The sequence below is a fragment of the Haemorhous mexicanus genome, chromosome Z (genome assembly GCF_027477595.1).
Source record: "Haemorhous mexicanus isolate bHaeMex1 chromosome Z, bHaeMex1.pri, whole genome shotgun sequence".
In the NCBI taxonomy this organism is placed as follows: Eukaryota; Metazoa; Chordata; class Aves; order Passeriformes; family Fringillidae; genus Haemorhous; species Haemorhous mexicanus.
In genome coordinates this window covers 77,225,252-77,242,275 of record NC_082381.1, presented here as the reverse complement: position 1 = coordinate 77,242,275, position 17,024 = coordinate 77,225,252, and the positions used below count along the sequence as shown (strand labels likewise).

At 40.0% G+C, this 17,024-nt stretch overlaps 1 protein-coding gene across 4 annotated transcripts in view; it reads right to left on the bottom strand.

Moving 5' to 3' along the window:
• The window catches only part of LIFR (LIF receptor subunit alpha), an 87,055-nt gene that overhangs the window by 15,476 nt on the left and 54,555 nt on the right, over window positions 1-17,024 (bottom strand). For all 4 annotated transcript variants that reach the window (XM_059836759.1, XM_059836758.1, XM_059836756.1 and 1 more), the window contains 11 exons: window positions 16,855-16,975; window positions 14,412-14,554; window positions 12,826-12,989; window positions 11,854-12,028; window positions 11,292-11,558; window positions 9,051-9,180; window positions 7,087-7,250; window positions 5,313-5,458; window positions 2,824-2,989; window positions 2,621-2,691; window positions 1,969-2,182 (listed from right to left, as the gene is read on the bottom strand). In XM_059836759.1, the coding sequence (XP_059692742.1) occupies window positions 1,969-2,182; window positions 2,621-2,691; window positions 2,824-2,989; window positions 5,313-5,458; window positions 7,087-7,250; window positions 9,051-9,180; window positions 11,292-11,558; window positions 11,854-12,028; window positions 12,826-12,989; window positions 14,412-14,554; window positions 16,855-16,975 (1,761 nt within the window). The remainder of the gene's footprint in view (window positions 1-1,968; window positions 2,183-2,620; window positions 2,692-2,823; window positions 2,990-5,312; window positions 5,459-7,086; window positions 7,251-9,050; window positions 9,181-11,291; window positions 11,559-11,853; window positions 12,029-12,825; window positions 12,990-14,411; window positions 14,555-16,854; window positions 16,976-17,024) is intronic.

Below are 17,024 nucleotides of genomic sequence, written 5' to 3'. Positions count from 1 at the left end.
AGAGCAAATAACTACTAGCACTAGAACACTACTGTGGTAGGGGAGCCTGGATCAGCCAGATTATACGCCTCAACTCTCTACAGAGCACTGTTCAAAGACAGTGACAAATTAATTATGGCAGTGTATCCTTTGTTTGTGTTTTCAGTTTTCGTAAACTCCAGCTTCAGACCCTCTGCTCTCTTATTGACATTAAAAGCACTTACAGACTGCACACAGGAAGCAGCCAGAAAAGATGTCTGGGCAAAAATGTCATCCAGTTCTTTGAATGAATCATCTTGTATGACTCCAGTCAGTGACTCAATTCCTATACCAACTTGGGAGCAAATCTTTAATGAGTACAAGTTGGGTAACACCAAAGGGAACCTCAGACATCTAAGAGAAATCTATAAATTATTGCAAAGCTCTAGCTGCCATCAGCTCTCCCACACCACAAACCTATTACAGAGACCTCTTTGACGTCCAGAGCCTGACTCTTTCTCTGCTGAAGGAGAGCTATAAAAGCACTTCAAATCAACTGCCCCATACAGCTACTTTTCCCTCCAATGGACAGACTAAGCACATACTAACCAGGTATTAGCATCAGTGAGCTGTGCTCAGTTCTGGGCTCCTCAGGACAACAGAGACAACAGAGACATGGCATGGGTCCAGTGGAGGGCAACAAAGATGTTTAAGGGACTGGAGCATCTCTCTTATGAGGACAGGCTGAGGGAGCTGAGCCTGTTCAGCCTCTACAAGAGCCGTCTGAGAGGAGAATTCATCAGTGTCTGTTAAAGCCCGCAGGGAGGGGATAGAGGAGGGAACAGGCTCTGTTTGGTAGTGCCAAGCAATAGGACAGAAACCGATGCACAGGAACATGAATATGAGGAAGAACCTTCCTGTGCAGTGACCAGGCACCGGGACAGATTACCCAGAGAGGTTGTGGAGTCTGCCTTACTGGACATACCCAAGCACCATTGGGACGCAATCCTGTGCTGTGCTCTGGGATGGCCCTGCTTGGGTGAGGAGGTTGGACTGTGGGCCCTTCCAACCTGTTTTGTGATTCTTTGTTTTGGAGGAACACAAGAAACATAGTATTCCATATGGTTTTCCTTTACACAGAAACAAACTTGTTTTTTCATCTCACTGTGAATCTCAGCCAGAACACATTTCTTCCTATGAGAGATGCCCATGTCTTACCAGAACCTGAGTTGCCAGACAACCAACTGTGACACCTGCTCTCCAGATATGCAAGGAGAAACAGACCCATGAATGCTCCTGGCAAATAAGTGGAGACAGGCCTTGCTGTGTGAATCTGTCCTCCCTGCAGAGTATCAGCCAGATATGGAGCTAAAGGTTTGGTGCGCAGGGAAGCGTGGACTCTCAATAACTACTTTGCAATATTATCTACTCTGCAAGCTCAGTGTTAAGAGCAGAAAATCATTATCTGGCTCAGCTATTTCCCTTTACAAAGCCCTCAGCAAGAGTAGCAGTGTTTTAATTGGGAAGCTAAAGCCCTACCTCCTTTTCAAATACTGGCTCCCTAGCACAAGAATGCAAGCACTTTACCAACCAGTCCAATTAATATTCTCCTACAGAGCTCACAGGCACTGAACTGACAATTCTCGCCTTAAAAAGCCACACAACACCTCCAAAACTTCTGAATCTCTTTGGCATGTAACACTTCTCAGCGTCTCAACAAGAACACACAGAAATACACTGAGCTCCCTAAATATCAGGGATCCACACCAGTACTTTTGAAAAGCGCAAACAGCTGTAAAGACTGCACATTATCATCTTTATTTTATGTAAAGAACACAATTAATTGGTGAGACACTACTCCAAAAGCAAAGCAGCATTTGTCCCCCCCACGCAGAAGATTTGTGTGGGGAAATAAACACAAACAAAGAAAGCATTATTTTTCAATAAACAAACTCTCCTAGATATTCTCCAAGCTTTGAAGGTGTTTAACTCTCAGCTGGGAGCACTCACCACTTGGAAGTTCCACGCTTGTTATCCTGGAAGGGGGAGATGAGCCCGCACGGTTTCTGGCTACAACGCTAATTACACAGTCACTTTTCCCAAGTTTTATCTCAGTACTGTTTGAGGGTTCAGAGACTACTTTACGCTCCAGTAGTCTCTCTAGCAGGTAGCAGGACACTTCATGAGACACTATTTTTCCATGGGTTTCAGAAAGGGATAAGGGCTATGAACAGACAAAGAGTGCATTAGAACCAACATGCAATATAAAGAAGATGACACAGGATAAGATGAATTTAGTGTTCCTGATCTAGTCTGATGACTGTGTAAGATTATGAGGCAAAAAAGTAACTCAATGTGACTTTGAGAATTAACATGTAAATTCCTAAGTTTTTAATTTTCAACTCAGATGTATAAAACATTTAATTCTTCATGTGAAACGCTTCTCAAAGCAATGTTTAAATTATAAAACTTTAATAACATTCTTATTTGGGGAAAAATATTTGTCTCAATAGACAGTTCTATAAAAAGTCAAGAAAAGCAGTCTGGTTTATTGACGATAAACTCTACTAATTTATAAATGTTTATATATGTTTATAAATGTATAAAAGTAAATAGTTTTTTGTACAGTTACATTATATAATATTTTACATGTTCTATCTACCTTCCAGAAGACTATTAGGCTTTCACCAGAAGGACTTCTCTCTCTCCAGATATCCGGTCCTCTTGCAGGAGCTAAATAAAAAAATAAGAGTGGTAGTATTTTGCCCCAGTAGCACAGTAGACAATTTACCATCTATTGAAAAGTTAGGATTTTTTAGATTACTAATTTTAAAATATGTATCATCAAGAGTTAGATGAACTTACGGGCTTCTGATGTTGTCTGTTCCACCCCCCTACTCCAGTCACTCCACCTCCAGAAGTGGTCAGCAGATGAGCAGCGCACCCTGAGCTGGTATTTGGTGTCAGGGTGCAATGCATTCAGCTGAGCTGTATAAGTTGAAGATTTCCGCCCAGGTATGGAGACATTGTGCTGTTCAAAATTTACAGAAATTGACATGATACGTGTATTTCTTTCTCCAAAATTACACTGCTAGTCAACACCTAAAAAGGTGAGGATTTTTGTCCCCCAAAAATACTGACACTGTCAAAGCTGCAGTCAACCCCTACAAAAAAATAGTGGGAAAAAAATGTCCCATGCAGTCGCCCTAAATAAAAACTTCAGAGATCCACCAAAATAAAGTTCTATACAGACAGAAATTGAAGCATACAGTAACGTGCAAAAAGGAGCAGCAACATGGATGATTCTTCTACAGGGTGAGCTCTGCACACAGCAGCAGGTGATTGTTTCCCATCTATCCCATTCAGTCCCTCTCTTTCCCATATGCATCAAAACTCCTAACATGGGGCGGTGCAGAATTCTGGTGTTCAGAACCCACACTCCCACTGAACACATGCACATCAGACTGTGGGGACAAAGGTCTTTTTCCTATGAGACATATACAGAAGTTCACTAAAGACAGTCTGCTTGAGTGGGATGTTTATCATGCAGTCTGCTGCCTTCATTTTTCCTTCAGAAGAAATTATCCAGGTCCTACCCAGGTGATCTCAGTTCACAGCTCTTATGACAGGACTAGTCTTTCCTATTATTCTTAAAGTGGTGTGAGTCTAGAGAGCATTTCAATTTCCCAATTATTTAAAGAAATCTTAAGCCCAGGAATATTTTTTACTGAATCTAATTATCACACATGTGCATTGCAGCTGCCAAAAACTGGACTCCAAGTGACTTTAAGATGCAACTAATTGTGCATTTCTAAAGCCAAATGACAACTTGAAAAATAATAGAAAAGCCAAATAACAACTTGAAAAATACTAAAAAAGCCAACAATCTCTCATGCAGATGGAAATGCTTCTGAAAACATCCTCAAAATGCCATGTAAAACCCCATAGCAATTTCACAGCTACTTTTGTGACAGGGAACTTCTGGAGTTTTTTTATTAAGCAACCAGCAACCATATAACAAAGCTATAAAAGCTTTTGCCAAGCTGTTTGCTGCATACAAAATATCTGTGGGTGAGGGCTCTGATACTGGTAAAGGGAATTAAACTGCTGTGGAAGTGTAAGTCCTGACCCTTTTCCACTATCCCAGATGATTGATGCAGTAGCAGAGTTCACAAATGAGTCCATGCCCCAGGTTTTGAGCTGCATATTCCAAAAATATCTGAGTTTCTTTTGCAGTACCTAATCTCTGGTATTACTTAACACATGTTATTACACAAAAAATATAAAAGCTTAAGGCTTCTGCATCTATTAAGTGCTCTGAAAGTATTTTAAAAATACACTTAGAGAGCATGCACCCTCTTATTTTGGAGGCATGCACATAATGACTATCTTCAGTCTTAGCTGCATCATTTCTGTGGCTTGATTTACGATATTCAAGGCTGTGGTCAACAGCTGTGCCCAGCTAGCATCTAAGTGCAGAGGGTAAGAGAATACTGCTAAAAATCAAACAAGCATTGCAAAAAGAAGTCTCCAAGGTTAATGTGCTCAAATTAAAAATTCAGGCTCTGTGCACCAAGACCTATCTGAGAATTCACTATGTGCCTACTTGAAATGGTCAGACATATGCACACACAAAGAAACTGGGGGTAAACTTCAGGCCAGCTGAAAACACACATCTCATTAGGCTTCCCCAGTGAGACAGGTCCCCCCACACTAACTTCATGCTGCAGAAATTATTCCAGGTAAACTGGAGTTTAACTACTGCTACATCCCATGGGAGAATCTTTCCCTAACCTGCCTCTGCATCACTGACATATGAGCATGTTTAGCAGCTGCCTGTTATGGCCACACGCATGTCAACTGCTGACAGCAAACAAACGAACTGTTCTGTGAGGGGAAAAAATAAAGGGAGAAATTCAACTGCAGACTTCAAGATCTGAAACAGCCAGTGTGGAAGTCTGCAGGGCAGCAATGCACCCTGGAACAAGAGTGTGTTAATAGAGCTTGCACCAGGAAGGACAAAGCATGTGGACTGTTACCTAAAAGATCAGCATAAAACACTATACACCCCTTTCAAGTACCAAATAATGTGGTGTATAATTTGGCTTTTCTCTAGTGTTCAAAACAAAAAAAACCCCAACCAACCAACCAACCAAATCAGGCAATAGCAGAGATGAGCAGGAATTTTTCTTACTTTAGTAAATCAACTTCTGCTCATGACTACATTAATGATTTAATAAGACCATCAGAATGAAGCTATTAGCGAGAAATATATTTGAAATGTGATTAGTTCAGTGAGAAAGTTTAGCATTTGTTCAAAAGCAAAAAAGCATTTGTTTAAAAGCAATTCTTACCACTTTTCTCTCAGAGTGACTACTGCTAATTTCAATTTGACACAGAAGCCTGGTCTCAGCAAAGCTGCCATTTATAAACCAACGCAGTTGGATGCTTGTAGAGTTGTTCCCAGTAACAGTCAACTTTTCTGGGGCTTTTGGATGAACTTAAAATATAAAGAAAAAACCTTCAGTTTCAAGAAAAAATCCCATTTACTATAGTTCAGAAACATCTTATTTCAGAAGATCAGAGATTCAGAAGGATAAGTGTTTCAGTCAACAACTGGGAAAACTGGTGCTGTGAAAGCACCTGCAAGCACTCTCACTCCTGACAATCTTCTCAGCTATCAAATATGGAAGCAGATTTACTTAAGACGGAGTGTATTGCACAGATGATAGGGAGTTGAGACACAGAAAAACATTTTTCCTCCTAACTGATTTTATCAAAAGAGTGAAACACCAGCTATTTCAGATGACCACAGGTGATGGATGAAATTTACTGAACTTTGCTCAACTTCTGTGAACTTTTTAAATTAGTACTTAAAATCTGCAGACCAGGACAAAGGAGGATTCCTAAATCACTCCACCCCAAAATTCCCTTAATAGAATTTTTCAGCAATATTCAGCACTAACATTCACAGCTATCAGAGAAAAAAAAAATCTACTGTTGGATTTGGTCCAAATACCATAAGGAAATATGTATTGTGCTTTGGGAATTAACTGGACAGTGCAGGAAAGAAAGAAAAGGAAACAAATAGGAAACAGCAGCATATCACCTGGGTGTTAAACAGCCCAGTAAATGATTAACATAAACAAATTATGCTTTTCTGAACTCTGTCAATTTACTCTGACAATTCTAATCTCAGGCTAGTTGAACTGGGACCTGGACAAAAAAAATGTACTATCCTCATATTTAATTCAGTTTCTTGGAGAACAGCAGAATACTGTAACCAGTAGGAATCCCTGAAATCTCAGCTGTGCCTGTGGAGGAGAAAAGGGTGGTGAAGGCAGCACTACAGAGGTGGTCATCTTCCTTTCCTTTTTTAAACTAAAGGTCTAAATGAGAGAAGTTACTTCTTTCTCCAAACCCTGACAACAGATGATCAAGGTTATCACCAATAAAACACAATAGTCCTGATATTTCCTTCTTTCTTTTCACGTTATTTTTTTTTTATGCTCCAAATCCTGCTGCTGTAAAACTGTGTAATATTTTGTCGTATAAGCAGACACTGAAATACAGGGCAATTTACATACAGGTTTATAAACTTACAACTAAATTTTAATTGTTGATGTGTAATAGAATATGAAACAAAACATAAACTTGCTCAGAGAAGCTATGGATGCTCCATCCCTGGAAGTGCTCAAGGCAAGGCTGGATAGGGCCTGAGCAACCTGATCCAGTGTGTGGCATCCCTGTCCATGGCAGGAAGTGGGGCATGGAGAGTTTGTGTGCTGTGCTGGAACTAAATGATTCTTAAGGTCCCCTTCAACCCCAGCCACTCTGGGATTCCATGATAAACAGCAGCTGTCCAATTATTAGATCACATATTAGAATTTATCATACAGCAGTCTGTCCAACTGGGCAGCACTGCTGTTGGCATCTCCCTGTACAGTTCATCTTTGCCTCATGACATGCCCTGAGTTGTTTTCAAGTTCAAATTATTGAATATGGTAATAATCTAGTGACAATTAAGGAAAAAAATGAAAAGTATACCATGACAGAGCTCTTCAAACCCAAAATTAAAAAACAGCATGTAGGAAATATATTTTTCCCTTTGTAAGCCATAAGTCTTACCTCTTTGAGTTATATCAACCAAAAGAGATGACTGTGCTTGTCCGATAGGATTGGAGACACCTAATATGAAATCATAGGTTTTTTGATCAGGCAGTACTGGAAAGTCACAAACATGGTCTCTGCTCACTTCATTGACTTCGCATGAAACATTTTTACCAGATGTTCTGCAAAGTAAAGAGAGGAGGGAAAAGCTTAGTTTTTGAGTAAGTTAGTTCAACAATCACAAGTGTAGACTGAAAACATGGTACAGAATGATGGCTTCAGTTCACATGGCTTACAGAATGATTTGATTGCAGAGGCATATCTAACACCACAACGCAGGTTAAAGTGGCGTCAGTCATGACTTGCCCTGTTCTCATGTGAAACTCTCCTCTTCCACTAGCATAACATTTCCATTCTCTCACTTCTCAAAAGCCTGGAAAACAAGTAGGTCCTGTAAAACCACCTTACAAGTCACAGCTAAGAATCTGATTTAATGTATCTTTGTTCAGATCAGCATACATTTGCATTTAAAGAATTTTCTTAATTGCTTTGTGAACTAGTGAGATGCAACACACGTTGTCTTTCTATAAGCCCTGTCAAATATGAACTCAGGTTTGTTACCTGGAATACATCCACTAGTCTGGGCTGTCTTTTAATCAAAAGCAGGAGAGGCAGTCTGATAACAGACAAGAACAGTGGTGCATCTTTAGCATTAAAAACCTAAATTGTGTATCTGTACATATGTACATGTGTCTGTTTTAATTACAATCTGTGTAAGCCTCTCATTCAGTAGCACAAATTTAACTAACTTCTTCTTTCAGGCATTTTTACTGTGTTCTAGCTGAGCTCTGAGCTCTCTCCACACTGTGCCCTATAGTTCAGCATGGGCTAACAATAAGGATCAGAGTATTTATCCTGAAATGCATCATATTAATCTCACAAATTTTGGCTGAGCAAAACAAGACTGGACAACGTTATTACTTATAAGATGAATATGGGCAGTCAATGACTGCAGCTCCTTTCCTGTGAGTATCTGCCCTGTTTTGTCCACACCTTTGCACCCTGCCCAGTGGCTTTTTTAGCACTGGCACTCTAGATGACATCTCCGACTGTAACTCAAACCTCACTGCCTCCAGGGTACTTCTAAGCCACCATGAGACTCCATTTCTCATCATTTTGTGTGACTCAGGCCTGTCCTGGCTTCTTTCCCTGACTGCTCTTTTGGAATGACACAAGAGCCTCCTCTCGCCATGGGAGTTTTGCTAACTCCTCACTAACTTCTAATCACAACCACCAAGGAAGTGGTTGCACTTTGCAAATACTATTCCAATATTTCTTCTTTTTTAAGGCTTTGCATGGCTTGGCCTCAAAGACTATGTAGTAGGACACTAGTTGACTGCTTCCCGTGGGTGAAACCAGTGTTATGATTTCACAACAACCAGTTTGTCCTTTTCAATGTTTTAACATTTACTCTGCTTAGTCTAATTCGTAATGGCAGGAGGCTAACTGCTATTTTCCCCAGTGGCATTTGGGAAATGCCCCACGACCTGTCTTAAAATTATTTCTCAGTGAACTTCTGTCATCCTGCTTAGCAGAAGCTCAGCAAATGTCTGAAATGATCTGACCCAGGTTTCAAATAAAAAAATTAAAAATTAGTGATTGCCTCCTACTATCTCCCTGTATTTTCATACTGGTCTTGTTCTACGTGTTGGTAGCAGCCTAATACACTAAGCCCTTTATCTGATTGTGGGTTCATAATGGTATAAACCTTAGGGAAAGTTATCCTTAATTCCCATTGGAATTTTGCACGGCTAGACCCGGGTTTTCCAAATTTAGTTTAGGTACAGCTTGCCGAATCTCTTGGAAAGTATTTTAGGCTCTAAGCAATCACATTTAAATAAGTATGGTGCAGTAAGTCCCAGGCAGCAATGGAGGTATTCCAGTTGTATCCTTTTACTCCTTGTAGTGCTGATTAATTTTACCTTTCAAATAAACTGTACTTTGTTCTTCGTTCTCCATAAAGTCCACTGGGCCTCCCTGGTTTCCAGGTGCATTTTATTATCAAAAAGTTGGGTGTTTCACAGCTGAGGTTTTGGGGAATATCAGGAGCATCTGTAGCATGAAAGGAAACCAAAACAATTAGCTGACATTTTGCCATCCTAGTGTGACATTTGGGTTACTGGCTTCCTGAAAGCATTGCTCTTTTGTTTTGCTGGGTCTAGATTGCATGCTTCAAAAACACATGGCAATAGCTACACCCCAAACACAGAAGTAATATGCTTTAAAAAAATGACAGTAAAATAGATGGATAATTATCAGCCCCATCTGACTAACACTTGACTCTAGAATTCTAAGTGGGTGGGTAATCTGGCAAATCTCATGCAAACATGTTCACAAGCTCCAGGCTCTGACCTGGAAGTGTTTCACTGAAACTCTGCCAAGAGTTTTCTGAAATTCTGAGCATCAGTTCAGCCGCTGAGCAATGCAGGAATGCTGTTGGCTGTGCGTCACATTTTCTAACACGCCAGCCCCACCACCGCTTTGAATTCTCCAAACAAGTCGTGTCAAGAAAATAAGTCCCTTTAGCATGAATTCCAAACTGAATTTGAAAATTAAAGCAAGATCTGAATGGCTCATCCTCTTCACCACAGCTTTGGAAGTGTCCATCTTTTCCTTTTAAGTCTTGTTCTCTGTGTCCATACTAGAGCAGCATTGAGTGCCTTGTTGGAAAAGATGGGCAGTACTCCCAACAGAGAGGGTAACCATGAAAATGTGAGACAAGGCAGAGCACTTATTTCAGGTCTTGTACACTTGAGATGTATGAAACTGGAAAAGTGTATGCCAAAGGTAGAGCAACAATATCCACATAGAGATCTATCCCCTTCTCTGTGCCCTAGAGAAGGGGAGTTAACACATAAGGCAACAGTGGCAGACTTAGCTCAGATTATGAGCAGTGAGCCAGAAAAGAACACCTGCTTTGCTAGACCTTGGCTTAACCAAAACATTGTGTATACATTATTTACTTCCTTCACCTTTTCTTCCCCTCACCCGCAAGAGGACCATAACAAGACCTCTCCCCACTAAGCAGGTACTACAAAAAGAAACACTGATAAGAAAAAGACTTGGTATTCCAACTAAAAAAAAAAAAGTTAAGGAAATCCTATGGGATTGTCGCAGCTTTCATTCTTGATCTATACCTGGAAGATATTCCCACAAAAGTAAATTCACACAAATAGCGTAAAAATGGTATATCACTGAGAAGTAATAAAAAGCTGAATTCTGTTTTGCATTTCCTAGTGAACCCTTAACAGACCAAGTCAATGATAGGATGCACAGGCTGGAGATTGGAACACATTTTCAACATGATTCCGTTTTCCCCTATCCTTTTCCTTAACCCAAAGACCTTAAGTTCAAAGGCAGGCATTTGTAATAGGGAATGAGATTCTAATGAGAAGCTATTGGAAGATGATAACTCTCAAATTCCGTGGGAGGAAAAAACATAAAAAGCTTTAAAGTGACCAAGGGGGAAGAAGAATCAGGTACACTAAGTCGTTTGTTTTAACAGGTATCTGTTTCTGAATATATGTCTGAGCCTTGCATGGCTACACAGAGAAGATACACAGTGAGTCAGTATCTTTAAAGAAAACACTAAAAGGATGTTTTAGAAGAATGACCAGGAAATACTGCTTAGTTTCTTTTGCTGTAACTAGCTCCCAAGGAGCTTCTGCCCTGGATGAGCATCTATTGTTGCTGCAAGTTTAACTGTTGTCTTCACTTGCCTGATTGGTAAATGAATGTTAGCACTAACAGTTTGTTCTTACTCTCACCTAGTCATGGACTATACTATAACAGACCTAAACCTAAACTGATAGGGATTGGTAGAGACAGGGGTCGAATATTCATATGGCAATAAAATGCTTGGCATTCCAGATCATGAAAAAGTACCTTAGAACAAGAGACCAATGAGAAAAGAACTAGGGCAGGTTCTAAAGAGGGCTTACATGGGTACCTTCTCATCCTTTCATACTTGGTGTCTCCTCCATGAGCCAACCTTTCCACAGGGAAATCAAACAAGTACAATCCCCAGTTCAACTTCAAAACAAAACTTCAAAACTTTTTTCCCCAGGACGGAAAAAAACCACAACAGTATTTTTTTCCTAGCAGAACCATAAGAGTCTCAAAACAATTTTGATTTTCCAAAGGTAAGTAATCATGATACATACATCCTACAAACACGACACTTCCTTCCAACCCATTTTCAAGTCTGCACACTACATTTGTTCCGCTGGTATTTGAAACACTGGCATTTAGCACTCTGATGGCATGGCTTCGGCGGCTCAGTTGCATCATTGTATAGGATTTTGATCCATAAGTAATATTCGTTATGTGTTGATCTTCTTCATGGACACAACAAAACATCAAATCTGAACCTACTGCCACCACAGGGTCCAGAGGAAACACTCCACTTCCACCAGGCTCAGTATCTTTTCCTAGCAGAGAAGGAAGAAAAACAAAAAACAAAAAACAAAAGACAAAAAAAAAAGAAACCTCACATGAACAATTTGCTATAAACACAGTGATGATCAGCTAAAATGTGACTGAGGAGCACTCCAATGCATAGAAATAAATATTTGCTAGGTTTCATTAACTAGTGATTGCGTTATTTCTCTAATCAAAACAGTCTCAAAGGCAGCAGCCCATCACCACCTAATGCTCCTCCTCCAACCTTGGTTTAATTCTTATAAAGAAATAAAAGTCCTTGTGGTTGCAAGGGAACAAACATACCAGGGATCACTTCTGCTGGGCTCCAGTCACTCCAATCCTTGGGGCCAACGAACTGTGTTGCATTAATGTAACAGCGAATCTTCACATAGTGTGATGTGCACTCCAAAGGCATATCTGATGTCCAGTTCCAAGAAAGAATGACATCTTCATGAGTCAGTTTTGAGTAGTAACTAACCTGCAAAAGGTTTTGCACCAAGAAATCAACCAAGACAGAGCTTATGAACACCTGTTAATAATGACATATAATCTCCAAAGTGCCAACAGAATGGCAAATTAGGTGAAGTAAATCATAAAATCCTCTTTGCTTATTGGAGTGTTCTACCTAACTTTTATGAATTTACCTGGACGCAAGTCTAACTTGCTAAACAGCCCAACAGCTAGGTAGACTGTCAGCCAGAAATACCACAGGGCAGACATTTGAGGAAGAGCAGGAAGATTCCCAAGCATTTAAAGAGGTATACTTCACTCTGGGAATCTCATAGGCAGCAAAATGTTCCAACTTCTCTAAAACAAAACTCTTCTAATATTAGTCCCAGGCTGCACATTTCATCTTTTGTCCATTATTAAAATTTATAGCACAGAGCCACAAGCTGGCCTGGAAGAACTCTGGTTACAAAAAAAGAAGAAAGCAAGCTGAGCATTCAGAGACAACCAAGACTGGAGACACTGTTGGAAATACAGAGACAATGGTGTAAAGTATCTGTCAAATTCATAAATAAGTTCTAATTCCAAAGTCCCTGTACCAGAAAAAAAAAAAAAAATTGGTGTGATTAAGTACCAACAGTACAGTAGCCAGTGCTCCCATAACTGTGAAATTTAACAAGAAGTTACCTGCCAGAAGCATAATTACATTCAGGTCCTGCAAAGCTCTACTATCTTCATCATTCCCAGTTTTGTTCAAGTGACCTCTCAGAACATTACAAAAGGCAAAAATTGTACATATATTTTTCATAAAAGAGGAAAGGGACTTACTTGTTTGACTACTTCCATAGCTTCTTTGCGAAGTATCTGAATCTGCCAAAGGGCATCCAGTCCATATGGGAAGACCGATCCATTATCACTCCACTTCAGATTTAACGTGGAAGTTGGAAAGTCAGGCATTAAACTAAGAATGTGTGGAGTGACAGGAACAAAGGCTTAAAAAGAGGCAGGGGGAGAAAAAAAAAACCCACATTCAGGTCATTAGTCAGCAGCACCAGCCCTACAAGTCTACAGCCCCATCCCTGTGCTCTGAACTGGCTAGCAGCCATACAAACATGTAAATCAACCTCTGTAATTAGAACAAGGCTCTGTGGCTACTTGAGCCTGAGAGTTCTCAGGAAAGCACAGGTGCTGATGAATCATCAGGTAGCATTTTCTTTAATACCTCAGCATATAGATGGGCGAGTAACTGATTGTGAATATGACTCTTAACACTGCATAGTAGGGAAGATATCCCATCTTTCCCAATCTTCTTTCAATACCACAGTGATAAAGGAAATATGGTGGCAGTGTTTGAAGTGTGCATGAGAATACTTTTAGGGATAATGGTGGAAAAAAAATCCTCAGAAGAAGAAGAAGTATATTTTGGAGACCAGCAAGGAAGTGGGGACTTGCAACAAAAGGGAGAATGGCAAGGAAGGAGACCAGAAGCACAGGATAGAAGAGGGTCACATGAGGTTCTGAAGATCACAGGGAAAGTGATTTTAAGCTACAAGAAGTATTAAAGGCATGAGATCCTGATGGGGACAGGACAGGGAGATTTAACAGAAGCATCTCTTCTAGAAATGTGTTGTGGTGAAGCAACAGGTTGAGAAACAGGGAAGAACCTTGGCAATACAAGGGTTATAGCAGTTCATTGGGTCTGGTGCAAGCCAAAGTATTTTAAAAACACGTGTGATACATCCAGCTTCAGTCCTGATCAAGGATCTGAGAGTCTGCAAAGTTTTCAGCACAATCAATACACTGCCCATGATAACCTGTGATGAACTGAGAGACGTATCATGCTGACCAAATATTTTTGAATTGCATTTTGTATAAGTTCTTGAGCTGCTCTTGACTGGAAACAGAACCATGGATAAGAAGTGTTACTGACATTAGAATTTGACTACACTGGAGAAGTAAGGAGGCAAACCAAAGGCAAAAACTAGACCAAGCATGTCAGATTGAGTCACTGCCATTTTCTGTTTACAACTTCCTTCTTTACCTGGAAGGAAGCAGGAAAAAGTCTAATTTACTTATGTATGTAGTTTAGGAATTTGTTTACAAATGCTTCCTAACTTATAACTAGGATTAAAAAGGGAAAAGAGTGAGGGATATAACATTGTTGTATTTTGTTTTTCTCCTCACATTCTGCCCTTGATTTTTTCTGCTATGAACTATGGGTAAGAGGAGTATTCTTTCTCTTGAAGGGTTAGAGAAAACAATCTATAAAAATATATGGAAGCTTTTCATGGAATCAGCATATCAACATTCTACATACAGGAACGCTGCAAAAGAAACCTGCAAGCATACACATCTGAAAAGTTGTTAAACATAGCATAAAGGCCTTAGGTGCACACATATGACCTGATACTTACAGATATCTTTCTGGTGAATTACAAATTCTCTGGTAGCAAAAGCAGTTCCAGAGCTTTTGATTGTCACTGTAATGGAGCTCTCTGGGATTGGAATCTCAACCCTTCTCTCCTTAGTTTTAAAACACACTTGAGGGGTAAGGTCACTAAAAAGACAGGATTAAGCAGTTATTTCAGCTGATAGGAAGCTAAGGCAAGTTAATTCCTACTCTTGCAAACTAATAAAACATAAATTCTCTGTAATAAACAGAAAACTCCATATTGAGTTTGTGAAGGACTTTCTTGGGCTTTGGTTAATATCAGGCATTCCCTCATCTTTCAAGTCACTTTTATCATAGTGGTAGGTTGTGCAGTGGCTGCATAATGCAACCAACTAGTTGTTAAGAGAACACTTCAAAGTGAAGACCTTGCTTTTTAACCAAAATTATAGAATCATAGAATCACTAAGGTTGCAAAAACCTTTAAGGTCATCAAATGCAACTGCTAACCTAGCACAAGCACCATGTTCACCATTCAAACATGTTCTTAAGTACCATATCAACATGCTTTTTACCACTTGCACCAATTACTTGAGCACTCTGTTCCAATGCTTGTTTTCACAACGCTTTTTGTGGAGAAAAAAAAAAAAAAATTCTTAGTATCTAATTAAACTTGAGGCCAACAAAAGATATGTTTCTGAAAACTAGTCACCATGAATCAACATTTCAAAATAAGAAAAACAAAAAACCCCAAACCAAACCTAATAGCATCGTCCCCTTCCTTTGTGTTTCCTGACTCACTCTCCCTCCATTTCTTTTCAACCCATGTGCCCTCACATGGGTTGAAAGAGAAGAATTACCACCCATGTCCACATCTCAGAAAAAATGTTTTAGCTCCCTTCTGCTGCTCAGCTCACAGGGAAAGAGCAGAGAGCAGGGCAGAGAATTTCTAAGATCCCAGGTGAAAATGTAGCCTGTGCTTAATGTTTTCCAGCGCTCAGCACAATGTGATCTGGCTTTTGTCTTGAAGATGTAGATATATACAGGAAACAATAATGGATGGGTCAAGTCCCTTCGCTCATTATTATTGAAATGCAACTAGAAAGGCAGAAAGTTTGGAAAAATCCAGACCTTCCTCTTGGGGGAATGACGGCAGGAAGGAAAGCAGAGAGAACAATGCCAGACTTCCTGCTGAGGGACTGTTACTCACTTACGAACTGGAACAGGACCCTGGAGCTCCCATCAGCTGGAGTCAAGAGCTTGGGTTGAACTCTAAAGATTCACACAAGATTCTGGGCTAGCAAAGGCCAGCTGAGACTTGAGTGCTCAGAAAGGTTGTTCCTCTTCAGTACTGAGATATTATTAGAGGATGTCTGGGCAACTGAAAAACAGAACCTCTTTCCCTCAGGGATGTCTGCACCAAGCTCATCTCAGACTTTCTGCTTCAGGGACCCCAGCCTGTCCTGCTTTACTAAGGAGAAACAGCAGCAACTACATGATTGTTCCTGTTCAGAGGGCAGTACCTCATGAACTCTGCACTTCTGAACTCTGGCCACAGAGTCATATATATGGTGTTTTTTTAAATAGAAATGATAGCTGGCAATGCAGCCGGAATAATGAGACACAGAAAATCAAGCATGTAGGTGGACTATGTGCAGCCAAGCCCTGGGACCCCAAGGAAAAGTCTGGGCTGCCTGCAGAATTTACAGGAAAAAAAAAAAAAAAAAAAAAAAAAAAAAAGACAGTACAAATATCTGGACTGGGGGCAGGATCGAGATGCAGAATGGATTTGAACTCATCCCTAGCACATGATAGGTATTTGGCAGACCCAAAGCATGGGGAATTGAACATGTAGTTCTCATTAGTGAAAAAACACACAGAAGATTTAAATTTTTATAAACTTTTCTAAAAATTCTCAACTTACAGTCACTTCAGAAAAGCTGTTTCAATTTTGTAAAATAATTTTTATGTTTCTTCCAATACAGCTTAAAATTTATAAAGGTTCTAAGGCAGTCACTGAGAGATTGTTCATGTTTTTTCACATAAAATCCGGGTGAATCTCAACACTTGTGTCATATATTCTACTGCTTTGGCCCACAACATCAGGATTCACTGCTTCCAACTCTCATTTCCTTTTGGACTGAACCTGTTTTGATGATATCCCTCATGAAAACTCTAAGCAAGGAACAGGCAGATGCACAGAGAAGTCTGAGTAAATAAGAGCATCTTCCAGTCCTTTGAAAACAGCAAGAAGATTTTGGCAGACAAATTATTAGCATTGAACAGCCTTGCCAGAAACCCTGCCATTGCCTGAGTTAACAGGGCCTAGGGGAAGCACCACCCAAGGAAAACTGGTGGGGAGATGTTGGGAAACAACAGCATCACAATTTCCATGGGCAGTGACTGAGGAAAAACTGTACCTTCATCACAATTTGGTATTTTTTAACCAGGTATTCAGAGGAACTTACTTGGTAGTGTAGCAAAAGTCAGTTTGTCCATGTCTTCCTCTAGAAGAGACATCCCAAGTACAGAGCATTTTATGTAAATTGTGCGTTACACATTTCAGATTCTGGGGGTCCCCTGGAGAGCCTGAAAAAACATCAAATATGTAGTAAAAAACTGCAGGTCAAAAATTAGC